Raw genomic sequence first — 23685 nt, 5'->3', positions numbered from 1 at the left:
CAGCCTCCTCCACGCCCAGCAGGGACAGAGGATTGGGAGGCCACCAATGAAGATTTTATTGGGATAAGAAGTTACACCTATTATCTCCACCTTCAAACTGAACCAGGACTCCTAACAAAATGGAAGCCACCCCGGCCTAAGTAAAACAAAAGAAACAACAACAACAACAAAAGTAGTATCTTATCACTGTCTTAAGTGTCTTCAGCCTGGTGCTGCCAGAGGTTTATGCCTGTAATCCTAGCTACTCAAGAAGCTGAGATCTGAGGATCACAGTTTGAGGCTAGTCCGGGAAAGAAAGTTCCCGAAGACTCTGATCTCCAATAACTACTCAGAAAAAAGCCAGAAGTAGCACAGTGGATTAAGTAGTAGGACACTAACCTTGAGCAAAAGTAGTTCTGGGACAGCCCTTAGGCCCTGAATTCAAGCCATTCAATAAATGGCTCACTGTTTGGTTCACCTAAACACACTAGGAAGAGAAGTAGGGAGGGAGACTGGCTTGGCAGCCAGGTGGAGAAGCCAAGGAAAGGAAGAAGTGAGGGAAGAAAAGCCTGCCTAGTGTTTGAGATAATTTGAGAAAGGTGAAGTTGAACAGTAAGGTTCCGTGGAAGTGCCTTCTCTTAAAATATGGGTGCCCTCTCCTCCAAGTCCTGGTTAGCTTTCTGGGGCCCCTGAGAAGCACCAAAGCAGGAGTGGCAGAGGGGGACAGCCACAGACCCAGGAGGTGGAAGGATGGGCTGAGTTGAACTTCTTGTTGTCACCAAGATGGGGGCCCAGGTGGCTGGTCCGATGGCTTGCCCAACGCCATTCCTAAGGCCCTGAGTCACCTGGTGCCCTACTGAAGCAGGATCTGAGGTGCAGCCAGCAGGTGTCAGAGGACCTCAGGGCTGGAGACTGAGGACTGACATAGGGCCCAGGATGGACATAGGGCCAGTAACCTAGAAACAGAGAGGAAAACGGTGCTTTCTACATGGTTTCCTGGAGGAATGTGAAGGTGACTGTGGAATTGCCCCACAATTCATGCCCACGCTGCCTCTTTTCTCCTCTGTGCATCCTTTCTGGGAAAGAAATTGCCACTGAAGCTCTGGGCTTGCATGCATTACGGCCCAGCAGAACTATGAGAATCCTTCTAACAGGTTGCAAAAATGGAATGCCATGTTGTAGAGGATGAGGGCAAGCGGGGGAGGAGGGGCCAGAAGGTTCTCATGATGACACTTCTGTCGTGATGGGTATTGTGAGGTTCTGACTGGGCCCTCTCACCTCACCCACCTGATAGCAATTACTCAGCACCACTGACAGGGAGAGAATTACGATGACAGAAGGGGTGAATGGCCAAGATCTCGTGATCTGACTTGTTGACTACTTAAAGAAAATAATAATGAAGGAACGGGAGGAGGAAGAAGAGGAGGAAGTAGTCAAGATGCGCATGGGAAAAGGGGTTCATAGTCAAACTGTAAGGTCCACCCTGGGAAGAAGGGGCAGACAACTCCTCCTCCTGGTTAAGTTTCCGCCCAGTACCTGCATCACCTAGGTAACTGGCACGCTTAGAGGCAGTCACCTTCCCCCCCCCAATCCAAATCCTGTGTGCCTGTGTGGCCACACTTTCTCCCACCCCTGGCCTTGATAAGTCGTGGTCCAGCTGTGGTTCGACCCTTTTTCATCCCTGCTGCGTGGGCTTCCAACTTGGCCAGAGGTGAGCTGCAGCTGGAAAATAAACCTTTCCCTGGCCTGTATACCACCTGCTGCTCTCTCTTTCCTCTGCTGCTGATTTAATTTACATAACACAAACTAGAACCCTTCTCTAAACTCTTTAGGCTAATCTCAGCCTAATTCCCATTCACTATCCAAATCAGGCCTAAACTAACTCTCCCACTCTTCTCTTACAGACAGTGGAAGATTAGGGAACTAGATGAACAAAGGAAAGCCACCCCAGCCAAGAAGTTAGCCCCGAGGAAGAGGAAGACAATGTAAACAAATAATTACACCTAAGAATAAACTCTAAACTCTAACTAGCTGGGCAGATAAGTAAACTTGAGCAAGAATGAGGAAATGCCTTGGGCTGCAAGATTCCATTTCCTAAAACCCTAAATGGCTCACGCCTGTAATCCAGACTACTCTGGAGGCTGAGATTTGAGGATTGCAGTTTGAAGTAAACCTGGGCAAGAAAGTCTGTGAGACTTTTTTTTTTTTTTGTCGGTCATTGGGTTTGAACTCTGGGCCTGGGCACTGTCCCTCAGCTTTTCAGCCCAAGGCTAGCGCTCTACCACTTGACTTGACCCACAGTGCCACTTCTGGTTTTTTTGGTGGTTTCTTGGAGATAAGAATCTCACGGTCTTTCCTGCTGGCTTTGAACCTCGATCCTCAAATCTCAGCCTCTTGAATAGCTAGAATGACAGGCGTGAGCCACCAGCACCCAGCTTATGAGACTTGTCAGTTAACCACCAGCAAACTGGAAGTGGCTCAAAGTGGTGGAGTGCTAGCCTTTAGAGAAAAAGCTTAGGAACAGCACTCTGGTCCTGAGTTCAAGCCCCACAACCAACCCCCCAAAAAAGTAAGATGATCTGTGCCCTCCTGAAGTCCTCATATCAAGGTCTCTCTTGAGCCATGAGGGCATAATGGCTGCTATACAATCTTCTATGCTTGGCCCTAAACTGAACAGGGCAGAGGAATAAACGCATAGAGACATCTGCCCTCAACTTCTTAAAAGCATAGGTGGGGATGGCCTGTGTTAAAAAAACATTTGCCTAACATGCCTGAGGTCCTGAGGTTAAAAAAGAGTAGGGCTGTGCCGGGCGCTGGTGGCTCACGCCTGTAATCCTAGCTACTCAGGAGGCTGAGATCTGAGGATCATGGTTCAAAGCCAGCCCGGGCAGGAGAGACCGTGAGACTCCTATCTCCAATAAACCACCAGAAAACCAGAAGTGGCACTGTAGCTCAAGTGGTAGAGCGCTCGTCTTGAGCTGAAGAGCTGAGGGACAGCGCCCAGACCCAGAGTTCAAGCCCCACGACCGACAAAAAAAAAAAAAAGAGTAGGGCTGGGGATGTGGCTTAGTGGTAGTGCTTGCCTAGCATGCATGAAGCCCTGGGTTCAATTCCTCAGTACCACATACACAGAAAAAGTCAGAAGTGGAGCTCTGGCTCAAGTGGTAGAATGCTATTGAGCAAAAGAAGCTCAGGGACAGTGCAGAGGCCTTGAGTTCAAACCCCAGGATTTGCAAAAAAAAAATAAAGTGTAGAGTGAGACACTGGCAGCTCATACCTGTAATCCTAGCTACTCAGAAGGCTGAGCTCTGAGGATCACAATTTGAAGCCAACCTAGGCAGGAAAGTCCATGAGATTCTTATCTCCAATTAACCATCAAAAAGCTGGAAGTGGAGCTGTGGCTCAAGTAGCAAAAAAAGCTGAGGCACAGCACCCAGGAACCTCACTCTATTGGATAATAAAACCTCAAGCACCAACAACTTCCTATCTCACACCTCCAGGTGTAATTTTGCTTTGCTAATTACTCTTTTACCATACCAGGGATCATGTCCAAATCTTAGACACTGAAACCAAAGAACTGAGGGACACATAAAACACCCCAGAAACCCCTAACTGTTGCTTTTTTTTGGCGGGGGGGGGGGTTAGACAAGTCTGACAGACAAGCTAAGGAAGGGAGTCCTATCAGAGATAGATCTGAGGTTGCACCTTGAGAAATTTCAGCCTTTCTGTTCTCAAAAATTCAGTAGTAGGAAGCCGGGCATCGGTGGCTCACGCCTGAAATCCTAGCTACTCAGGAGATTGAGATCTGAGGATCGCAGTTAAAGGCAGCCGGGACAGGAACATCCCCGGAGACTCTCATCTCCAATAAACTACCAGAAAACCGGAAGTGGCGCATAAACTACCAGAAAACCGGAAGTGGCACCGTGGCTCCAGTGGTAGAGCGCTCGCCTTGAGCTGAAGAGCTGAGGGACAGCGCCCAGGCCCAGAGTTCAGGCCCCACGACTGACAAAGAAAAAAACTCATTAGGGAATCCAGATTAGAACGACCAGAGGGTTCCACACACACAGCCCGCCCCCGGAGTTCTGTCAGGCTGGTAAATCACATGCTTTATGCTTTGGTTTGGTTTTGGGGACGTTCCCAGGCCCTGTGGGGTGAGGCGCCAGTCCTGCGGTTTGAACTCGGGGCCTGGGCGTTGTCCCTAGGCTTTTTGTAATTCAAGGTTGGAGCTCTGTCACTTGAGCCACAGCTCCACTTCCAGATGTTCGAGGTTAACTGGGGATGAGTGTCGAGGACTTCCCTGTCCAGGCGGGCTTCGAACCACGATCCTCAGCGCTCATCTCCCGAGGAGCTAAGATTGCAGGTGTGAGGCCGGGGCACCCGGCTCCTCGGTGGATTTTTGCTCTACACCCTCGGGGGAGCCCCGTACACCTAGTGGGCGTGAGGAACATCAGGAAAACAGCCCGAGGTCAACAGCTGACGCGTCCCCGCGGCCAGCCGAGTAGGAGTGCGAGCTGGGCACACCCGCCGAACGTCACTGAGCCGCTTCCTGCTCGGCCCCGCCCACAGGTCGGGGCGGGGAGAGGCGGAAATTCCCTCCAATCACAGTGCAGGAAGAAGGGGACGGGCGGACAGCGGTTTCTCCAACCACCGCCTGCCATGAGATTGATGTGTCTTTCCACCAATCATCACCAAGGCGCGAGGGTGTTGTCGGGATGGAGGACCTAGCCAGCATGGAGCCTTAGGTGGGATGAGGGTGAAATTGTCGTTGCCGGCTGCTCCCGTCTTCCTGCCCCAACATGTTGGTGCATCTATTTCGGGTTGCGATACGGAGGGGCCCTGTCCCAGGCAGGTCGCCGCTATCCCTCCGCTTCCAGACATTTTCGGCCGCCAGGTAAAAAGTGATAGCTACTCGGAGCAAGGGCCATTGAGCAGCCCGGCGGGGCGCGGGGCCCGCTGGGAGATGGAGTTCCGGGCTTGCGCGAGGCCTTCTGGGAGCTGTAGGCCAGTTCGGCCGGGGTGGAATGTCACTCCCTGGCGAGCTGGCCTCAATTATTTATGGGAGGTGCTGGTGTCAGCCGGAGAGTCGTCACATTTGCATACGGGAGTCACAGCTGGACTCAGCCGACTCGAGGTCAGAGGCCACGCCCCGTTCGCCATTGTCCGCCAGGGGGCGCCGTTCCCGGCCTCCATCCGCCCTCTGGGAATTGATCTGGAGAGTTGAACCAACATTGTTTTTTAGAGTCAGAGACACTTAATGTTGATAGTGCTTCCAAGAGTCAAAATGAGCCATTTGAGCTTGAGCCTGTCAGCTGCGATCCAGTTCTGTAACTCGTTCTATCCAGAAAGGGATGAGTGGGAAACAAGCAAGGATCCGGAAACTAAATCTTGAATGTGAAACTAGATTTTTGTGAGAAGGGACTGATGCTCTTCTAATCTAGCAGCGAACAACCTGAGGGCAGGACAGGAAGATCGCCAAGGGCGGGTGACTCAAGCCGCCTTTGGAAAGGCTGCCCCATCCTATTGATGGAGGGAGAGAAAGATCTGGGGCGAGCTGTGTCTGGAAGTACTGGTGCTGGGAAGTCGTCCACCGGTTGTTGGCAATCCTCAAGCCCTTTTTAGAGTCTTAGTTTGGAGAAGATGAGAGAGAGAGAAGTTGGACAATGGCCGCAGTAAATTATTAAATGGTTTGAGAACAGACTTAAGGAAAGAAGAGTGTTGATATTATTTAAACCAAAGAGAGACTCAGGAAAAGTCATCAAATATTATTCGAATATATGTGCATTCGTTAGTGTTTTTTGGTAGATCATGAAGTAAATTTAGTAGGTGGTGACCATTTAAAAGTAAATACCAAAAAAAAAAAATGTTCAGGCTGGAAATGTAGCTTAGTGGTAGAGTTCTTGCCTAGCATGCATGAAGCCTCGGTTCGATTCCACATAAACAGAAAAAGTCAGAAGTGACACTGTGGCTCAAGAGTTGGAGTGCTAGCCTTGAACAAAAGAAGCTCAGGGACAGTGTTCAGGCCCTGAGTTCCAGCCCCAGGACTGGCAAAAATAATAATACTTAAAAAATAGGGAAAGTATTTTGTATAACGTTTCCATTTTAAGTAGTTTGCAATATAAAATGACATTCACAGTAAATATGGATGTTTGTAAACATTACAGTTTTCAGATCACACTATTCCACATCTCCAATGAAGTCAAACAAATGTCTGCCCAACATCTATTATATCCAAGAGCTCTGCTAAATACTGGAGTATAAAATTTTGCTTCCTGCTCTTTGAGAAAGCTAATGGAATAAATAAGAAAGGGAAAGGAAGGAAAGAGTAAGTTTCTTTGTCTAAAACTTAGGATAGACATTAGGAAATACTGGCAAACAAAACAGACTAGGCAGGTGGAATGGGCACTGGGAAAGCATCATGTCCATCCATATGGCGAGAAGTACAGACCTCCTTGAAGTAGAGAAAGGAGGAGATAGTCTAATTAGAATAATCTGGAGCTAGGTGCTGGAGGCTGAGATTTGAGGATTTGAGGATTGCAGTTCAAAGCCATCTGGGGCAGGAAAGTGTGAGAAGCTTATCTCCAAACTGGAAGTGGCACTGTGGCTCAAGTGGTAGAGCACTTGCCTTGAGCTGAAGAGCTGAGGGACAGCACCACCCAGGCTCAGAGTTCAAGCCCCCACAACCAACAAAAAAGAAAAAAGGAAAAAAAAAAAGAAGAGTCTGGGAAAATGAAAAATTATGATGGTGAAGGAAAAAAAAAACTCTCACTATAGTCTTTTTCATTGTTATTTTTGTTTTGTTTTGTTTGAAACAGGGTCTCTATGTAGCTCAAACAAGCCTGAAATTCATGATCCTCCTGTCTCAGCCTCCGAAGTGTTAGTGCTACAAACGTGTACCACCACGTCTGACTTCTGAGCCTTTCCCTATTATTAGTCTCTTGGGTCTTTGAGTATCCCATCAAGTCCTCTTTAGCCAGATAACTTTTGCTTCTAACTAGCCTCTCTAGCCAGTTCTGTCTCACTTCCCTCTGCTATGATTTTTTTTTTCTTTATTATTGGTTGTAGGGCTTGAACTCTGGGTCTGGGCCGTGTCCCTCAGCTCTTCAGCTCAAGGCTAACACTCTACCACTTGAGCCACAGTGCCACTTCCAGTTTTCTGGTGATTAGTTGGTGATAAGAGTCTCAGGGGATGTTCCTGCCTAGACTGGCTTTGAACCGGATCCTCAGATCTCAGCCTCCTGAGTAGCTAGGATTATAGGCATGAGCCACCGGTACCTGTTCCCTCTGCTATGACCTTAAAAATGCAAATTTGATTATGTTCTACCCTAGCCTAAAAAAAAAAACCACAAGTGGGCTTGGACAGCACTCTTCATTGCCATCTGAAGCCCAGATGCCTTGTAGAAACTGGAATGACTGAGCCTCTCAAGTCCGTGACTTTCTTCGGTGTGACTGTCCTCTGCCACATTGATGAAACTTCTCATCCTTTCTTCCTGCAGACACCCACCTGCTTCCCCTCTGCCTTGAGCTTTCCTGTCTTTTCCCTACAGCTACCTATACTGGCCAACTTGTGTTTATGCAGTCTGATCTGTGCCTCTGATGGACAGCAGCACCCGCTCTGTGTTCTCAGTGTGGCTCCAGTTTCCTGTGCCTGACCATGGGGCCACCCGTCTAGTAGTTACTTTGCTTGTCTTTATCTTCATACTCTCAGCACCTGCACGCAGTAGGTTTACAGATGTTTTGAACAGTTGAATATACATTACATTTTATAGATATGGCCCCTAAAGGTACCAGAGGGCTTGGCCTAAACAAGGTAACAAGATAAGTCCTTTGGATTTGTGTGTGTGTGTTCACCTGTACTGGGGCTTGAACTCAGGGCCTAGATGCTGTCTCAGCTTTTCACTCAAGGCTAGTGCTCTACCACTTGAGGCACACCTTTAATTCCAGCATTTTTGGTGGTTATTTGGAGATAAGAATCTCACAGACTTTCCTACCTGGGCTAGCTTTGAACTGAGATCCTCAGATCTCAGCCACCTTAATAGCTAGGATTATAGGCATGAGCCATGAGCACGCATCTTAAGACCTTTGTAGGCTTTTTATTTGTTTGTTTTGTTTTGTTTGTTTGTTGGCCTGTCCTGGGCCTTGATCTCAGGGCCTGGGCACTGTCCTTGAGCCTCTCCGTGCTCAAGGCAAGCGCTTTACCACTTGAGCCACAGTGCCACTTCGACTTTTTCTGTTGATGTGGTATTGAGGAATCGAACCCAGGCCTTCATGCATGCAAGGCAAGCGCTCTACCACTGAGCTACCTTCCCAGCCCCCTTTGTGGTTGTTTTGTGTTTTCTCCATCCTCTGGTGGAGGGAGAGCATGTGGCTCTTTTCCTCCATGCATCGCTGCACACAGCACTAGGCCCAGGAGGGGGAGGTAGGGTGATGAGGTAGAGTAAGTCAGAGACCTTTGGTCACCTGCTGACCTGGACCTTTGCATATAAGCCTTGGGCATACTGTGTTTTTGCAAAGTGGAACCAGGCAGAGTAGAATGAGTCTGATTCCTGGAACTAGACATCAAGAGCTCCTCTCATTCCATTTCTGTTGCCTGAGGACAAATTATATCAGATTTCAATTTTGCATACATTTTGTACTATCAAGTGAGAATCAGGGCATCTCCTGGGAGGTGGGGGGTTGGGAGTCCAAAGGGGTGAGCTCAGCACTGAACTGTGTCTGCCTTGTCACTGTGATCCTGTGTCCTGGAGGCATAGAACGGGAGCTCACGTCTCAGCTTACCTCTGAGCCTTAGGCACCTAGCACTTCTGGGTCCCTTTCTATCAGAAGAATGTCCTGGACTGGTGGCTGTCATCTCATCTGCCCACCAGCCCTGGTAAGCCAGGATTGTGAAAAACAGGACCTGGAAACCAGCGCTGACCAGACTTGGTGTCTTGGGAGGTTAAGTGGGGCCTCTGGCTGGTGCTGGCAGGGGCTCGCTTGGAGATTGTGCAGAGAGGGTAGAGAACACTTTGAAGATTATATTTGGTGCTCAGAGTCAAATTCCATAGCTACTTTGCATGTGTGCTTTCATTATAGAACTTGAAGTTGCTTAAGAGAGCAGCCTTGAAGCGAGATGCGGCAGCATGCAATCGTTTCCGCAGTGCTACAGTCCTAGCTTCTTGGGAGGAGGAGGCAGAGCCTGGCCTGAGCCCAGGCGCTGAAGGCTGGCTGCACAGGAAAACTTTTTTTTTTTTTTCTTGCTGGTCCTGGGGCTTGAACTCAGGGCCTGGGCACTGTCTCTGAGCTTCTTATGCTCAAGGTTAGCACTTTACCACTTAAGATACAGCTCCACTTCTGAATTTTTCTGTGTATGTGGTACTGAGGAATCGAACCCAGGGTTTTGTGTGTGCGAGGCAAGCATTCTACCACTAAGCTACATTCCCAGTCCAGGAAAACGTTCTAAGATATTGTTTCAAAAAAGAAAAAGAGGGCTGGTGGGGCTGGGAAGGTGGCTCAGTGGTAGAGCGCTTGCCTTGCATGTATGAGACCCTGAGTTCGATTCCTCAGCACCACATAAATAGAAAAAAGCCAGAAGTGGCGCTGTGGCTCAAGCAAGCTGTAGACCGCTAGCCTGAGCTGAAGAGCTGAGGGAAAGCACCCAGGCCCAGAGTTCAGGCCCCATGACCGACCAAAAAAAAAAAAAAAATTAAAAAAGAAAAAGAGGGCTGGTAAGGTGGCTCAGTAGATTGTTTGCTTTGCATGCATGAGGCCCTGGGTTCGATTCCTCAGCACCACATAAGCAGAAAAAAAGCCGGAAGTGGTGTTGTGACTCAAGTGGTAGAGCGCTAGCCTTGAGCTGAAGAGCTGAGGGACAGCGCCCAGGCCGAGGTCAAGCCCCACAACCAACCAAAAAAAAAGAACAAGAGCAAACAACTCCAGCTTGGAGAGAGGTGGAGAAGAAGGCGTGGATGAAGAGAAAACTCTGCTTCCAGAGGAGCAGCTCAAGGGGTTTGTTGGTCATTTGAGGGACGTGTGGGACAGTACTATCTTTGTCCTTTTCTCCTTGCAGGTCCCCAGATGGTCACCTCAGCTCATCCCTCCTCAGAGCCATAGCCCAGCTTCGGTCACAGCTCCGGGCCTACCTCCCTCGAGCCTCGCCAGCTCCCAGCCGGAGCCCGTCGGCCTGGTGCTGGGTTGGGGGGGCGCTGCTGGGCCCTGCGGTGCTATGTAAGGGTCCCCACCTCTGCCTTGTGGCACTGTGTAAGGCAGAAGAGGCCCCGCCTGCCTGCTCTGCACCCTGTGTGGTGGAGTCTCGATTTAACTGGAAGCTCTTCTGGCACTTTCTGCGACCCCACCTGCTGCTCCTGGGGGCAGCCATTGTGGTGAGGCTTTTCTCCTTCCTCCATACTACAAACAGGAAGACCCTGCCCCCAGCCTGGACTGCTCAGGGACATCTTGCTGCTGTGTCCTGGGGCCCTGGGACTCAGGGTACTAAAGAGGAACGGTGCAGAGGGGGCTGGGTTTGTGGGATACTGGGAGCAGGGCGGGGCAAGGAGCCTGGGCCTTAGCTCTCAGAGAAGCCTTGCTGAGTCCCCACGAGCAGCCAGTGTGGACAAGAACAAGACTCAGCTAGGGAGGGGGAAGATAGCACCCCCTCCCTACCCTCCAAGCATCTGTCCCCTCTGCCCTGCCCTGTCTCAGCTGGCGTTGGGCGCGGCCCTGGTGAATGTACAGATCCCCTTGCTCCTGGGCCAGCTGGTAGAGATCGTGGCCAAGTACACGAGGGAACACATGGGGAGCTTCATGTCTGAGTCCCGGCGTGTCAGCACCCACCTGCTCCTCCTTTATGGCATCCAGGTACAGCAGGGTAGGAGGGCCTGGGCAGAGAGGCCTTCCTAGGGAACCCCTAAACCACCTGCCTCTCACAGGGACTGCTGACCTTCGGGTACCTGGTACTGCTGTCTCACATCGGCGAGCGCATGGCTGTGGACATGCGGAAGGCCTTGTTCAACAATCTGCTCCGGTACTGCCAGCAGCCGGGTACAGGGTTGGGGTGACTAAGGCCCCTAAGGGGTCCAAGGGAGGCTCTGGGGGTGGGTCACCTCCTGAAGTAATGTCTCTCTCCCCCCCACACACACACCTGCTGCCCCGTCTCTCATCACCAGACAAGACATTGCTTTCTTTGATGCCAAAAAGACAGGGCAGCTGGTGAGCCGTTTGACCACTGATGTTCAGGAGTTTAAGTCATCCTTCAAGCTGGTCATCTCCCAGGTCAGTGGTCCAGGCCCCCTCCTGAATACAGCCTCCCACCCCCCATGCAGACGCACCAGACCAGCCCCAGCCCTGCTGTGGGGTCCAGAGCAGAGGTGGAACCTGAGGAAACGTGACATCCATGGAGGAAGGCCAGAACAGCTTGCTCTCCGGGTTGTGATATCCGACCTTCCTTAGATTGCATTCCCCAAGGGCTCAGCCTAGAGTCAGTCCTGTCCCTGAGTGCTCACCCCTGCCAGCCCTGAGCTGGCATGACGGCTCGTTTCTGCATACTGGTGCCCTCCCCTGGCCGCCCCCCACCATCACTGATGGCCATTGGGTTAGCCAGACACCGCCCATGTCAGCCAGCAGTGGTATCTCCCTAGGTTCTCTTAGTATAGTTTCCAGAACAGAAAGAAGCAAACTGAAATTTGTTTACAGGAAAGAACGTATGGTACATGGATGTTCCCATCCCATAATACCTCCTGGTCAGAACCTAGCTGTCCACAAAAGGGTTCTGTTTGGTGACTAGTGACCATCTCTTAGCCTGGGCCTTGTTTGTGCAAATCTGTAGCCAGTCCACCCTTGGTAATGGGCCATGTCACCGTGACTGTGTTCAGTAGCCTCCTGCCCTCTTCCCACCGCCCAGGGGCTTCGTAGCTGCACCCAGGTGGCCGGCTGCCTGGTGTCCCTGTCCATGCTGTCCCCACGCCTCACACTGCTGCTGGCCATCACGACGCCCATCCTGATGGGAGTCGGCACTCTGATGGGCTCCAGTCTCCGCAGATTGTCCCGCCAGTGTCAGGAGCAGGTACAGGAATCCCACCCATCTCCCCTGCCTGCCCCTGACCTCTCTGGCCTGCCCTCCATCACTGCCTGTTTCCTGGCCTCCATGCAGATTGCCAGGGCCACGGGCGTAGCAGATGAGGCTCTGGGCAACGTTCGGACTGTGCGGGCATTCGCCATGGAGCAACGGGAAGAGGAGTGAGTTCTGCAGGGGTGGAACACAGAGCAGTATCCTCTCCCAACATCCCCCCCAGCCCCCCTCCCTGCCCTGCGCCCCAACCCATCTGCTTCCTGAGTGCCTGACCTGGCCCTTGTCCCCAGACGCTATGGAGCTGAGCTGGAGGACTGCCGCTGCAAAGCAGAGGAGCTGGGCAGGGGCATCGCCGCGTTCCAAGGGCTTTCCAACATTGCGTTCAACTGTGAGTGAGCGAGCCCTCTCGCCCTGTACCCCTAGGGGGCAGGCATGGCTCAGGGGGAGCAAAGATAGGTGAGAACACCTCTCCATATTGACCATCACCTTTATTTGCCAGGTACCCTGGCTGCTCATGCCTGCAGGTAACAGGAGAGTACTGAGCACCACCATTACCCCAGAACAGTTTGTGGGGAGACATTACTGGGTTCCACTTAGCTCCTGGCAGAACAGGATGTGGATTCGGGACTGATACACTGAGCTCATTGCTCATCCTTGGGCATTTCTTCCTTCCCGTCCTCTCCCCACACAGGCATGGTCCTAGGCACGCTGTTCATTGGGGGCTCTCTCGTGGCTGGACAGCAGCTGACAGGGGGAGACCTTATGTCCTTCCTGGTGGCCTCCCAGACTGTGCAGAGGTGAGTCGGGCCCTTTCCATCCCAATGGTGCCCTCTGCCACTGTGCAGAGCGCTGCCAGCCCAGGGTGCCAGCATGCTCTGCATAACCACTGACCAGTCCTGGACCTGCCCAGCTGGAGAGCCTCAGCTTGCCTCAAGAGCAGGCTGATGTGCTGAGTCCCCACTTAGAAATGTGTCTGGCATTGTTGGCTTCCCAGGCAACTCACAAGTGTCTATGAAAAGCTCTGCGCTAGTGCACGCGCGCACACACACACATACACACACCAATACTAAGGCCTGATCTCAGGCTGTTTGTTATTGTTTTTTGTTGTTGTTGTTTTTTTTGTTTTGTCAGCCATGGGGCTTGAACTCATGGCCTGGGCACTGTCCCTGAGCTCTGTTGCTCAAGGCTAACATTCTGCCACTTTGTTTTTTGGTTTTTTTTTTTTGGGGTCCGGTCGTGGGGCCTGAACTCTGGGCCTGGGTGCTGTCCCTCAGCTCTTCAGGTCAAGGCTAGCGCTCTACCACTTGAGCCACAGCGCCACTTCTGGCTTTTTTTTTCCTTTTTGCTTATGTGGTGCTGAGGAATCGAACCCAGGGCCTCATGCATGCAAGGCAAGCGCTCTACCACTGAGACACCTTCCAGCCCCCCCCCTTTTTTTTTTTGGTTGGTTGGTTGTGGAGCTTGAACTCTGGGCCTAGGCACTATCCCTCAGCTCTTCAGCTCAAGGCTAGCACTCTGCCACTTGAGCCACAGCACCACTTCTGGCTCTTTCTGCTTATGTGGTGCTGAGGAATCAAACCCAGGCCTCATGCATGCAAGGCAAGCACTCTACCACTGAGCCACCTTCCCAGCCCCCGCTTTCCTTTTCTTTTCTTTTCTTTTCCTTTCTTTTTGGTCTTTTTTTGTTTTTGTTGGTCATGGGGCTTGAACCCAGGGCTTGGGCACTGTCCCTAAGTTCTTCTGATCAAGGCTAGCACTCTACCATTTTGAGCCACAGTGCTACTTCTGGTTTTCTGGTGGTTAATTAGATAAGAGTCTCACAGACTTTCCTGCCCTGGCCAGCTTTGAACCTCAATTCTCAGATCTCAGCTTCCTGAGTAGCTAGGATTACAGGCATGAGCCACCAGCGCCCGGTTTGCTGTGTGCATTCCTGAGGGCACACTCAGTTGGGTCAAGCACATGGCAGGGCCCTGCACCCAGTACCAGCACCTGTTGCCCAACACTGATTCTCTGTAAGGGAGACTGCATACCTCCCCGCCCCCATAGCACTACTGCTCCTCTGCAGTCATGCAGCATTGTCCATATGTGTCCAGTATTCCAGGCTCCTCCAGGTTAGCATGCTGCAACTTTGTTACGTTGTTTTTTGTTTTTCGGGAGGAGGTTGATACTGGGCCTTGAATTCAAGGCCGCTCTTGCTCGCCTTTAACATTCAAAGTGAGCACTTTACCAGTTAAGTCAAAACTCTTGTTTTGGCTTTTTACTGGTTTGTTGGAGACATTTCTGACCCAACAGGGCTTTAAACTGAGATCCTCAGATCTCAGCCTCCTGAGTAGCTAGGATTGCAGGCATGCGCCAACTGGCCCTTCATAGGATTTCTAAGGGTGTGCCTCTCCTCTACCTGTCATCTGCTTGACTGTTTCCTGGGATGAGCGCAGGCCCTCTGTCCCTGGGACTGTCACCCTGTAGCTTGCCTGTTTACCTTCATCTGGAGCTACCTGCTCATCAGGGCCCTGTCTGCCTTGGCCAGGCCATTGTCCATCAGCCGCCTCTTCCCAGCAGCCCTCCCGTCCTTCACTTCCCCAGCCCAGGGTGAGTGGTTCCTACTGCTGTGCTCCTCTTTGCGTTTCCCCACACATAGCAAGTATGAAAAGTACATAAATATATGTTAGGATAAATAATTAAAGAGTGACTATGCTATAATAAATAATTAAAGAGTAAAGACCTGTTACCACCAGTCACGGCAAGAAAATAGATAACCCCATCCACCCCATGGCTCTTCCCTTTGCCCGCTGGCCTTCCTCGGCGCTGACATTCTAGTGGTGCCCCATCCTTGCTCAGAATCTTATCTTGCCACAATTGTATATCCTCCCCATCCCCCCTCCCTGCCAGTCCTGGGGCCTGGGCGCTGTCCCTCAGCTCTTCAGCTCAAGGCTAGCACTCTACCACTTGAGCCACAGCGCCACTTCCAGCTTTTTCTGCTATGGTGCTAAGGAATTGAACCCAGGGCCTCATGCATGCAAGGCAAGCACTCTACCACTGAGCCACCTTCCCAGCCTTCCCTGAGCTTCTTTTGCTCAAGGCTAATGCTCTACCACTTGAGCCACAGGGCCACGTTCAGCTTTTTCTGTTTATGCAGTACCAAGGAATGAACCCAGGGCTTCATGCATGCTAGGCAAGCACTGTATCACCAAGCCACATTCCCAGCCTCTGTTTTTTGTTGTTTTTTTTTGTTTTTGTTTTGTTGCTGGGACTGGGGCTTAATCCCAAGGCCTAGGCAATGTCCCATAACTTTTTTTTTTTTGACACATTCCCAGCCCTGCCCCCCCCTAAGCTTTTTAGTTCAAGGTTAGCCCTTTACCATTTGAGCCACACCTCCACTTTCAGCTTTTTGCTGTTTATTTGGAAATAAGTCTCATGGAGTTTCCTGCTGATGTTGGATTCAAACTTTGATCCTCAGGTCTCAGCCTCCTGAGTATAGGACTACAGACATGAGTGATCAATACTCGGTGTACATTTCTTTTTTTCTTTTTCTTTTTTTTTTTTTTTTGTCAGTTGTGGGGCTTGAACTCTGGGCTTGGACACTGTCCCTCAGCTCTTCAGCTCAAGGCGACCGCGCTACCACTTGAGCCACAGCGCCACTTCCGGTTTTCTAATGGCTTATTGGAGAGTCTCATGGAGTTTCCTGACCAGGCTGGCTTTGAACCGTGATCCTCAGATCTCAGCCTCCTGAATAGCTAGGATAACAGGCGTGAGCCACCAGCGCCTGGCTGGTATCCATTTCTTATAGAATCATTCAGCATCAAGCTTATTACTGGCCCACTTAAACTGAAACTAGCCAAAGAAGAGGTGTTGGACAGCCTATTCTTAAGCCAAACAGAAGAAACACTTCTTGGCCCAGACGCTGTTGCTTGAAGCAGTCTGCCCATTCCCACTGCTGCACAACTGCCATCCTCCACTGTTGTTGTTGGGTTTTTGTTGTTGTTGTTTTTCTTTGGTCTGTCATGGGCCTTGAATTCTGGGCCTGGGCGCTGTCCCTCAGCTCTTCAGCTCAAGGCTAGTGTTCTACCACTTGAGCCACAGCGCCACTTCTGGTTTTCTGGTGGTTTATTGGCGATAAGAGTCTCACAGACTTTCCTGCCCTGGCTGGCTTTGAACTGCAATCCTCAAATCTCAGCCTCTTGAGTAGCTAGGATTACAGGCGTGAGCCACCAGCGCCTGGCTCCTCCACTGTTTTTGCTCCACGTTTCCCAGATTCTCTCTGGGCCCGAGGAGCCTCATCCCTCTTCTGACTCAGGAACTGTTGCCTGGTAGCTTTGGAATCCAGATGCCCTGATGTAGGGAGTGATGCCCATGCTGACTCCATTCTCTCATGAGACTGGGCTCTGACCTCCAGTCAGGAAGATCTTTCTAGTCCTGAGGACCCAGAGGACCGCTAGGCCCCACCCCACTTCTTTCTGACTCCTCACCTCCCCACAGCCTTGCGCACGATCACATTTCAGCAGCAGGAGGGCCCTGGGAGCCAGCATGCATTGTCTTAGGCCCTCACCCAGATGGCTGACACAAGAATCAGATCCTGCTGGGCACCTGGGGGTGTGTATGTCAGTACTGGCATCCCGGGGGAAGGACAGACAGGGCAGAGAGAGAACAGAACCCGGACAGACTGCAGCTCATCACAATTCAGGACCTTGCCCCACCTGGGAAGGAGCGCAGCCTGCGGTATCTCAGAGCAAGGTCATTGCACCCGATGAGTCATGTGCGTTTTGGATTTCAGTTGCAGCCAGCTCGCTTGCCAGGCCCTAATGGCTTGCAGACCTCTCAAACTGGTCCCCTCCCCACGCACAGATAGCTCCCTGGCCTTACTCCTCCCTGTGGCAAGCACTCATGCCCTGGAGCCTGCCAGAACCACTTCCTTGTGGGCTTTGGGGTACCTCCAACCCCCAATTGTGGCACTGGGAGAAATGAGTCTGCTGCCCACAGTGCTGAGGAGTCAGTCTTCCCCAGTCCCCAGCACACACAGTGCCACTCAGGCTGCCTCGGGTCAGCCAGGCCATTGGGGACCCATGACTAACAGGCCATTGAGTCATCCTGCCGCTCAGCTCACAGCAGCTGGTCAGCCCCAACCCCAGCCCTGTTGGGACAAAAGAGGCGACCCACAGTCTAGACAGATAAACATGCCCATCTCCTGCACACACACACACACACACACACACCTGCACAACAAGGCCCCAAATGCCAATTCTGTCAGGAAATTTTCTGATTTTGTTTTTTGTTTTGTTTTTGCTTTTTGTTGGTCATGGGACTTGAACTCTGGGCCTGAGTGCTGCCCTGAGCTCTTCAGCTCAAGGCAAGCCTTCTACCACTTAAGCCACAGCTCCACTTCCTTGTCAGGAAATTTTCTTCTGGGGTCTCCCCAGTGTTCCCTGTAGTCCCCTGGCCCTTTTCTGTTTTCTCCTAGAGGTTTTCTTTGTTTTGGTAACAATACTAGTGTGTGTACTTGGGGCTTAGGTGCTGTCCTTTGGTTTTTTGCTCAAGGCTGGAGCTCTACCACTTGAGCTATAGTTCCAGCTTTTTGCTGGTTAATTAGTCTCAAGAACTTTCCTGCCCAGGCCGTGATCCTCAGACCCCCATCTCTTGGCTAGCTAGGAGGAAAGCCACCAATACCTGGCTGAGACGACTTTCTTTTCTTCTACCTTCATGTGGATGTGTCATTGTTTTCCCAGGAGTTCAGCATTAGACCTGACCTTCCATGGGGGCCACAGCGCTGTGACATCTGTCAAGGCTAAGGCGGGGGGCCCCTCCTCGAGCACTTGAGGTGCCATGACCTGGCTTCATTCTGCGCACTATAGACCAGGATGGTGTAGACACTGCACTGAGGCCCAGGCCTTTGCTCACCCATTGCCTCCTGGACCCTGCCTCCAGGTCTAGAGTAGGCTGGCAAACAGCTGCCATCTGCAATCCAGGAGGGCATTGACCCTCGGTGAGGTGTCCCAGAGCTCTAGCTCCCGGGGAGGGGCCGCCTTTGTCCCACAACCCCGTGTCCTCGCCTCTCCATTTTTGTAAGTATTAGCTAACCAATTGCGCCACAGGAGCCTCCCCGCTTCTTTCTGGCTCTCATCACCATGCTTTCCACCCTCTTTCCTTGCAGGTCCATGGCCAGCCTCTCTGTACTGTTTGGGCAGGTGAGTGGGGGGGGGGTCACAAGATCGGTCACCCTGATCTGGACTGGGACTACCCACCCCTGGGGTTGCGTGGGCACTGCCCTTGTGTGAGGGTAGGTCTGGGGAGAGGAAGGAGTCCTGAGGCCCAGGGCTGTGGCCAGCTCCAGGCATGCTGCATCCCCTGTGTGGCCCCCAGCAGAGTGCTTTCCTGCGAGTCCCAACTCCCACCTCACCCAAGCTCTGGATCCCCCTGCAGGTGGTACGTGGGCTCAGCGCAGGTGCCCGTGTGTTTGAATACATGGCCCTGAGTCCCTGCATCCCTCTGTCGGGGGGCTCCTGCATCCCCAGCACGCAGCTGCGCGGCGCAGTCACCTTTGAGAACGTCAGCTTCAGGTGAGCATGAGTGGACAGAGTGGAGCCGGGACCTGCAGCTTAGACTGCGAGGGGCAAGGCGGGAGGCCGGCCTGGGGCTTCTGAGGAGGGAGGAGGGTAGCAGGGGCCTTGGAGCCTGAGCTAACTGGGGCTCCTGGCTGTTCCCAGTTACCCCTGCCGTCCCGGCTTTGAGGTGCTCACGGACTTCACCCTGACACTGCCCCCTGGCAAGATTGTGGCCCTGGTGGGCCAATCTGGAGGAGGTAAGGGGAGCCCCGGCACTGCCTCACCTCACTATTCTCTGGGAGCCACCAGGAGCCTGGCTGGGAGTAATGAACCCAGTCTCTGAGGCTCTGCACCTCCCTGGACCGGGGGGCTGGGGGGCGGGGAGGGTTCGTCATTGCCACAGAGGTCCGTCTCCTGGGACAGCCTGCTTTCCTCACCACCCCCCCTCCAGGAAAGACCACAGTGGCTTCCCTGCTGGAACGCTTCTACGACCCCACAGCCGGTGTGGTGACGCTGGACGGGTATGACCTACGCACCCTCGACCCCTCCTGGCTCCGGGGCCAGGTTGTTGGCTTCATCAGCCAGGTACGAGCTGGGGGCCCCCATGCCTTCCACCTTACCCCTCCTTTCGGGAAGCAGTCTGTGCCCTTAGTAAAAGGCACCTCTGCTTGCCTGGCCACTCCGCTTGACCAGACTTTGAACTTCTGGCTGTCCCTTAGATCTCTCAAGGAATCTGTCAAAATAGTCTATACCTGTGGCAGCCCCTGACATTCTCTCGGAGGTAGAGGCAGAATGTCTGTGGATTCCAGCTTGGTTCTCCCTCCCCCCCAGGAGCCAGTCCTGTTTGGAACGACCATCATGGAGAACATCCGCTTCGGGAAAGTGGATGCGTCGGATGAGGAGGTGTACGCAGCTGCACGAGAAGCCAATGCCCACGAGTTCATCAGCAGCTTCCCCGAGGGCTACAACACTATTGTGGGTAAGTTCAGGGCTGGCATCCTGCTTGAGTCTGCTGAGATCCTGTGGGCAGTGAGCCGTCCGCTGGGGCTTGGTGAGGCCGGGGCAGCAGGACTGCGGCAGCGAGGACAGAGATGGCTCTCTGGGGACAGGGGAGTCCTAGCCCATATTGGCCTGGGCACAGCAAACCAGACAGGCTACGGAGATAGGCAAGGGCCAGCAAAGCGGCAGAGATCATGTGGCTCCACGTGACAGGAGTCTGGGCACAGACAAGCCTTCACAGAGCCTGCCGCATTCCCAGTGCAGTGAGTGGAGGATGCTTGTCGTTATTTCTTGCGCTTGTAGTTCCCAGGTTACCCGTCTTGTTCTTGTGCTCTTGAAGATGGGGTGATGTCTTGTTCAGGTCTCCTGACTCCCAGGAGAGGCACGAATGGCCCTGGGACAGGCGATGTACAACAGCCACGAGTGTGTGCATCTTGAAGCTCCCAGCCTTACATCTTCATTCCATATTGGGAGTCAGATTTACTGCCCAGCATCTTGTCTCCAGAATGTTCCTGTACCTTTTAAGAGAATAACTGTGGGCTGCGCGTCAGTGGCTTACTCCTGTAATCCTAGCTACTCAGGAGGCTGAGATATGAGGATCAGTCGTGGGGCCTGAACTCTGGGCCTGAGCACTGTCCCTCAGCTCTTCAGCTCAAGGCTAGTGCTCTACCACTTGAGCCACAGCGCCACTTCCAGCTTTTTCTGCTTATGTGGTGCTGGGGAATTGAACCCAGGACCTCATGCATGCAAGGCAAGCACTCTACCACTGAGTCACCTTCCCAGCCCCTGTGAGACTCTTTATCTCCCACTAACCACCAGAAAAACTGGAAATGGTGCTATGGCTCAAGTGGTAAAGCAAGTGCTAGCCTTGAGCTGAAGAACTGAGGGACAACGCCCAGGCCCAGAGTTCAAGCCCCACAACCGACGAGAGAGAGAGAGAGAGAGAGAGAGGGAGGGAGGAAGGGAGGGAGAGTCTTGCTGGCAAGAACACAGCTACATTAGTGACATGGAACACAGGGATCGCTAGCGCTGGGCCACAGACACTGGCCTCAGCAAGTCTCTCTCACTTTTGCTGTCCTCCCTGGGCTTCAAATCCTGCCTTGCCTGAAGTTTCTACACTTCACAGCCCATGTTTGGGGGGCCAGAGGGCGGCCATTGCTGCAGGCACAGGGAAGGGAGCTGACCACCTGTGTGTGTGTGTGTGTGTGTGTGTGTGTGTGTGTGTGTGTGTGTGTGTGTGTGTGCGCGCGCGCGCGCGCGCGCGCCCTGCTGTATGCCATGGCCACGTGCATTTGGGGGGTGTGTATGTGTGCACGCGCGCGCGCGCAGTCTGTCACAGGGATAAGAAGAGAAACGTGCCAGGTGTCCCCCCACACCCAGGCCTCAGGGACAGGATGAGCACTGCACTGCTGGGGTCACTCAGAGACTACTGAGCGTGCAAGATGGAACGTCAGGAGGGACTTGGTGCCTTTCCCTCACTACTCTGCCCTGTCCCTTCTCAGGCGAGCGGGGTGCAACCCTTTCTGGTGGCCAGAAGCAGCGCCTGGCCATCGCCCGTGCCCTCATCAAGCAGCCCACGGTGCTGATCCTGGACGAGGCCACCAGTGCCCTGGATGCGGAGTCAGAGCAGGTGGTGCAGGAGGCCCTGGACAGGGCCAGCGCTGGCCGCACTGTGCTGGTTATTGCCCACCGGCTCAGCACCGTCCGTGCAGCACACCACATCATCGTCATGGCCAAGGGCCAGGTTTGGGAGGTCAGTGTGGACTAGGGAGCCGGAAGTGGGATGGCATGGGTGGGGCCTCTTAGAGATTGGCTTCAGCCACGGGCAGTGGATCAGGAGATGCCCACTGAGCTGTGCCAGCGCCTGGCCAGGCCCCGGGCATTGGGAACCATGTCTAGAAGCAGCATCTCAACACATCCAAGAATTCCTGCCCTCAGATGAGCTCCAGGCTCTCCAGGTTCAAGTTCATCCTCTCTCCCCTAAGATGGTCCAGCAGCACTGGCGCTCCCAGGGTCAGAGGCAAAGTCTAAGGGCCTCCCCACTCCCTTACCTGAGGGAAGGGGTGCATTTCTCCAAATGGAGCCAGCCCTGCCTCAGCCAGTGCCCTTCCCATGGGGCTGTGGGTTCCCGGGATCCCCAGAAATGGCACTGGCGGAAGTGACCTAGGCTGGATGCTTGGTGAAGGCCAGCCCTCCCAGGGCTCTGAGTTTGCTGCTGGTGGAGTAACCCTCCTGTGGTCTTCCAGGCCGGAACCCATGAAGAACTCGTGAAGAAAGGCGGGCTCTACGCAGAGCTCATCCGGAGGCAGGCCCTGGATGCCCCACCGACTGCCACTGCACATCAGGAGAAACGAGAAAGTCCCAGGAACGGCCAGCACAGACCTTGAGAGTCACCGTCTGAGGTTCAGTCTTACTGCCAAGCGTTAGCTGGGGCTCAGCTTGGGAGCTGGCCAGCATACTGGGGTGTGGCCACCACCGCTGCTCCTCTGCTCACAATAAAACACGGCCCAGCAACTGGGCTGGGAGGTGGACCTCCCCACCCTGCTGCCTGCCACCTCCTTCCCACCAGAGTGCTGGAATCATTGGTCTGTTCTCAGGCAAGGCAGCCCCAGACTCCTCCGCCTGCGCCTTTCTCTTCAGCCCAGCTCTGCCTGGCTGCCTGAAGCCGCTCAGGTACCAGCTCCAGGGATCCTGGCAATTCAAACCTAGGTATGCTACCCCTTGCCAGGGCTTTTCTTCCCTAGACCAGGGACGGACACACACGCGCTTGTCCCCCATCGCCTGTCTGGGAGAGGGAGCCTCACCTTGGCCCATCTTCCAGACAGCCTCTCTTCCTCCTAGGTGTATATGTGGAGGAGGGAGGAGGTGAATGCTGGGGCTTGAACTCAGGGCCTGGGTGCTAAGACTAAGGGTAGCTTTTTCAATCAAGGCTGGCACTCTACCACTTGAACCACAGCTCCATTTTTGGCTTTCTGGTGGCTAACTGGGGATAAGAGTCTCATGGACTTTACTGCCCCGTCTGGCCTTGAACTGGAATCCTCAGATCTCAGCCTCCTGAGTAGCTAGGATTACAGGCGTAAGCCACTGAAGCCCAACAAAGGGCCTAGATTTTTGAGTTTCACCTCCCCTCCAGCAGGACAGATGCCTGCCCACCTGGCTCTTGGGTCAAGTTGGGAAGGGTGGGGCAGGGTGGCCCGGCCCCATCAGTAACACCGCCTGCCTGGCTGAGCGCTCTTGGCTTTGCTCTGTATACCTTAAGACTCTGGCCTGATAAGACTGTGGGCAGCCTTCCCTGTACTGAAGAAGGCTGAGAAGGGATTGCTGCACACCCAGAAGGCTGGGCTGCAGAGCTGTAGTTGCAAGTAGGAAACCAAAGGGAGCAGTTAATGCAAATGCAGTGTGAAGTTGGGCTGAGGAACAGGGAGGTTCATGGAGAGGGTAAGATGGTAGCATCTCCTTGAAAAATGGGCAGGTCTGGTACAGTGGCTTACACCTGTAATCCCAGCTACTCCAAAGGGAAAGATCAGGAGGATTGCAATTGAAGGCCAGTCCAGGCAAAAAGTTAGTGAGACCCTGGCTTAACAGGGTCTCACCACGCCTTCTGCACCAAGCCTGTAATCCAAGGTATTTAGAAGGCTATAGGTAAGATCTTAGTCCAGACTAACCCCAGGCAAAAATGTGAGACCCTAGGGGGTGGGGGGCAGTGGGGTGAACTGATTGAGGCAAAAAAGGGATAGGGTAGGGTTCAGGTGGGGGCAAGTGTACCTAACAAACCATAGGCCAAGAGTTCAAATCCAGTTATTTCCAGAAGAAAGAAGGATTCACACGTGGAATCCTAGCAAATTGGGAGGCAGAGATCTGAGGATTACAGTTCGAAGCCCGCCCAGGCAAGAAAGTCCTAGAGACACTAGAAGTGGACCTGTGGCTCCAAGTAGTAGAGCACTAGCCTTGAGTGAAAATGCTCAGACAGCATCCAGGCCCTGAGTTCAAGTCCCATGCCTAACAACAACAAAAAAAGAAGACACCTGTAATCTCAGCACTCCGGAGGCCCAGGCAGAAGGGTGGTGAGTTGGAACCAGCCTGGCCTACATAGTGAATGTGGGCAGACTGCCTGAATGCCAAGACTGT

At 53.0% G+C, this 23685-nt stretch overlaps 1 protein-coding gene across 2 annotated transcripts; it reads left to right on the top strand.

Annotated features, from left to right (window-relative positions):
- The first annotated feature begins 4685 nt into the window (after positions 1 to 4685).
- On the top strand, positions 4686 to 22111 carry Abcb8 (ATP-binding cassette, sub-family B (MDR/TAP), member 8). Of its 2 annotated transcripts, XM_013027249.1 has the most exons (16): positions 4686 to 4870; positions 10025 to 10337; positions 10657 to 10812; positions 10884 to 10978; positions 11121 to 11226; positions 11855 to 12016; positions 12104 to 12189; positions 12313 to 12410; positions 12714 to 12819; positions 18168 to 18201; positions 18437 to 18573; positions 18721 to 18815; positions 19010 to 19143; positions 19390 to 19537; positions 21060 to 21310; positions 21804 to 22111. In XM_013027249.1, exons 1-16 carry the CDS (start codon positions 4776 to 4778, stop codon positions 21942 to 21944), a joined length of 2157 nt encoding a protein of 718 aa, XP_012882703.1. In that variant the 5' UTR covers positions 4686 to 4775; the 3' UTR covers positions 21945 to 22111. The 2 variants fall into 2 exon arrangements, with proteins under 2 accessions (XP_012882703.1, XP_012882704.1); XM_013027250.1 differs by lacking the exon at positions 10025 to 10337 and having other exon boundaries at positions 4727 to 4870.
- Positions 22112 to 23685: the final 1574 nt, after the last annotated feature.

Source organism: Dipodomys ordii, unplaced genomic scaffold (assembly GCF_000151885.1).
Source record: "Dipodomys ordii isolate 6190 unplaced genomic scaffold, Dord_2.0 Scaffold101, whole genome shotgun sequence".
Lineage (NCBI taxonomy): Eukaryota > Metazoa > Chordata > Mammalia > Rodentia > Heteromyidae > Dipodomys > Dipodomys ordii.
This window is presented reverse-complemented; position numbering and strand designations above follow the sequence as displayed.

Coding starts and splice junctions, on each gene's coding strand:
- Abcb8 (XM_013027249.1), top strand. CDS start 4,776: ATGTTGGTGCATCTATTTCGGGTTGCGATACGGAGGGGCCCTGTCCCA. Junction 10,813..10,883: donor TCCTCCTTTATGGCATCCAG/GTACAGCAGGGT, acceptor TGCCTCTCACAG/GGACTGCTGACCTTCGGGTA. Junction 19,144..19,389: donor TTGTTGGCTTCATCAGCCAG/GTACGAGCTGGG, acceptor CCTCCCCCCCAG/GAGCCAGTCCTGTTTGGAAC.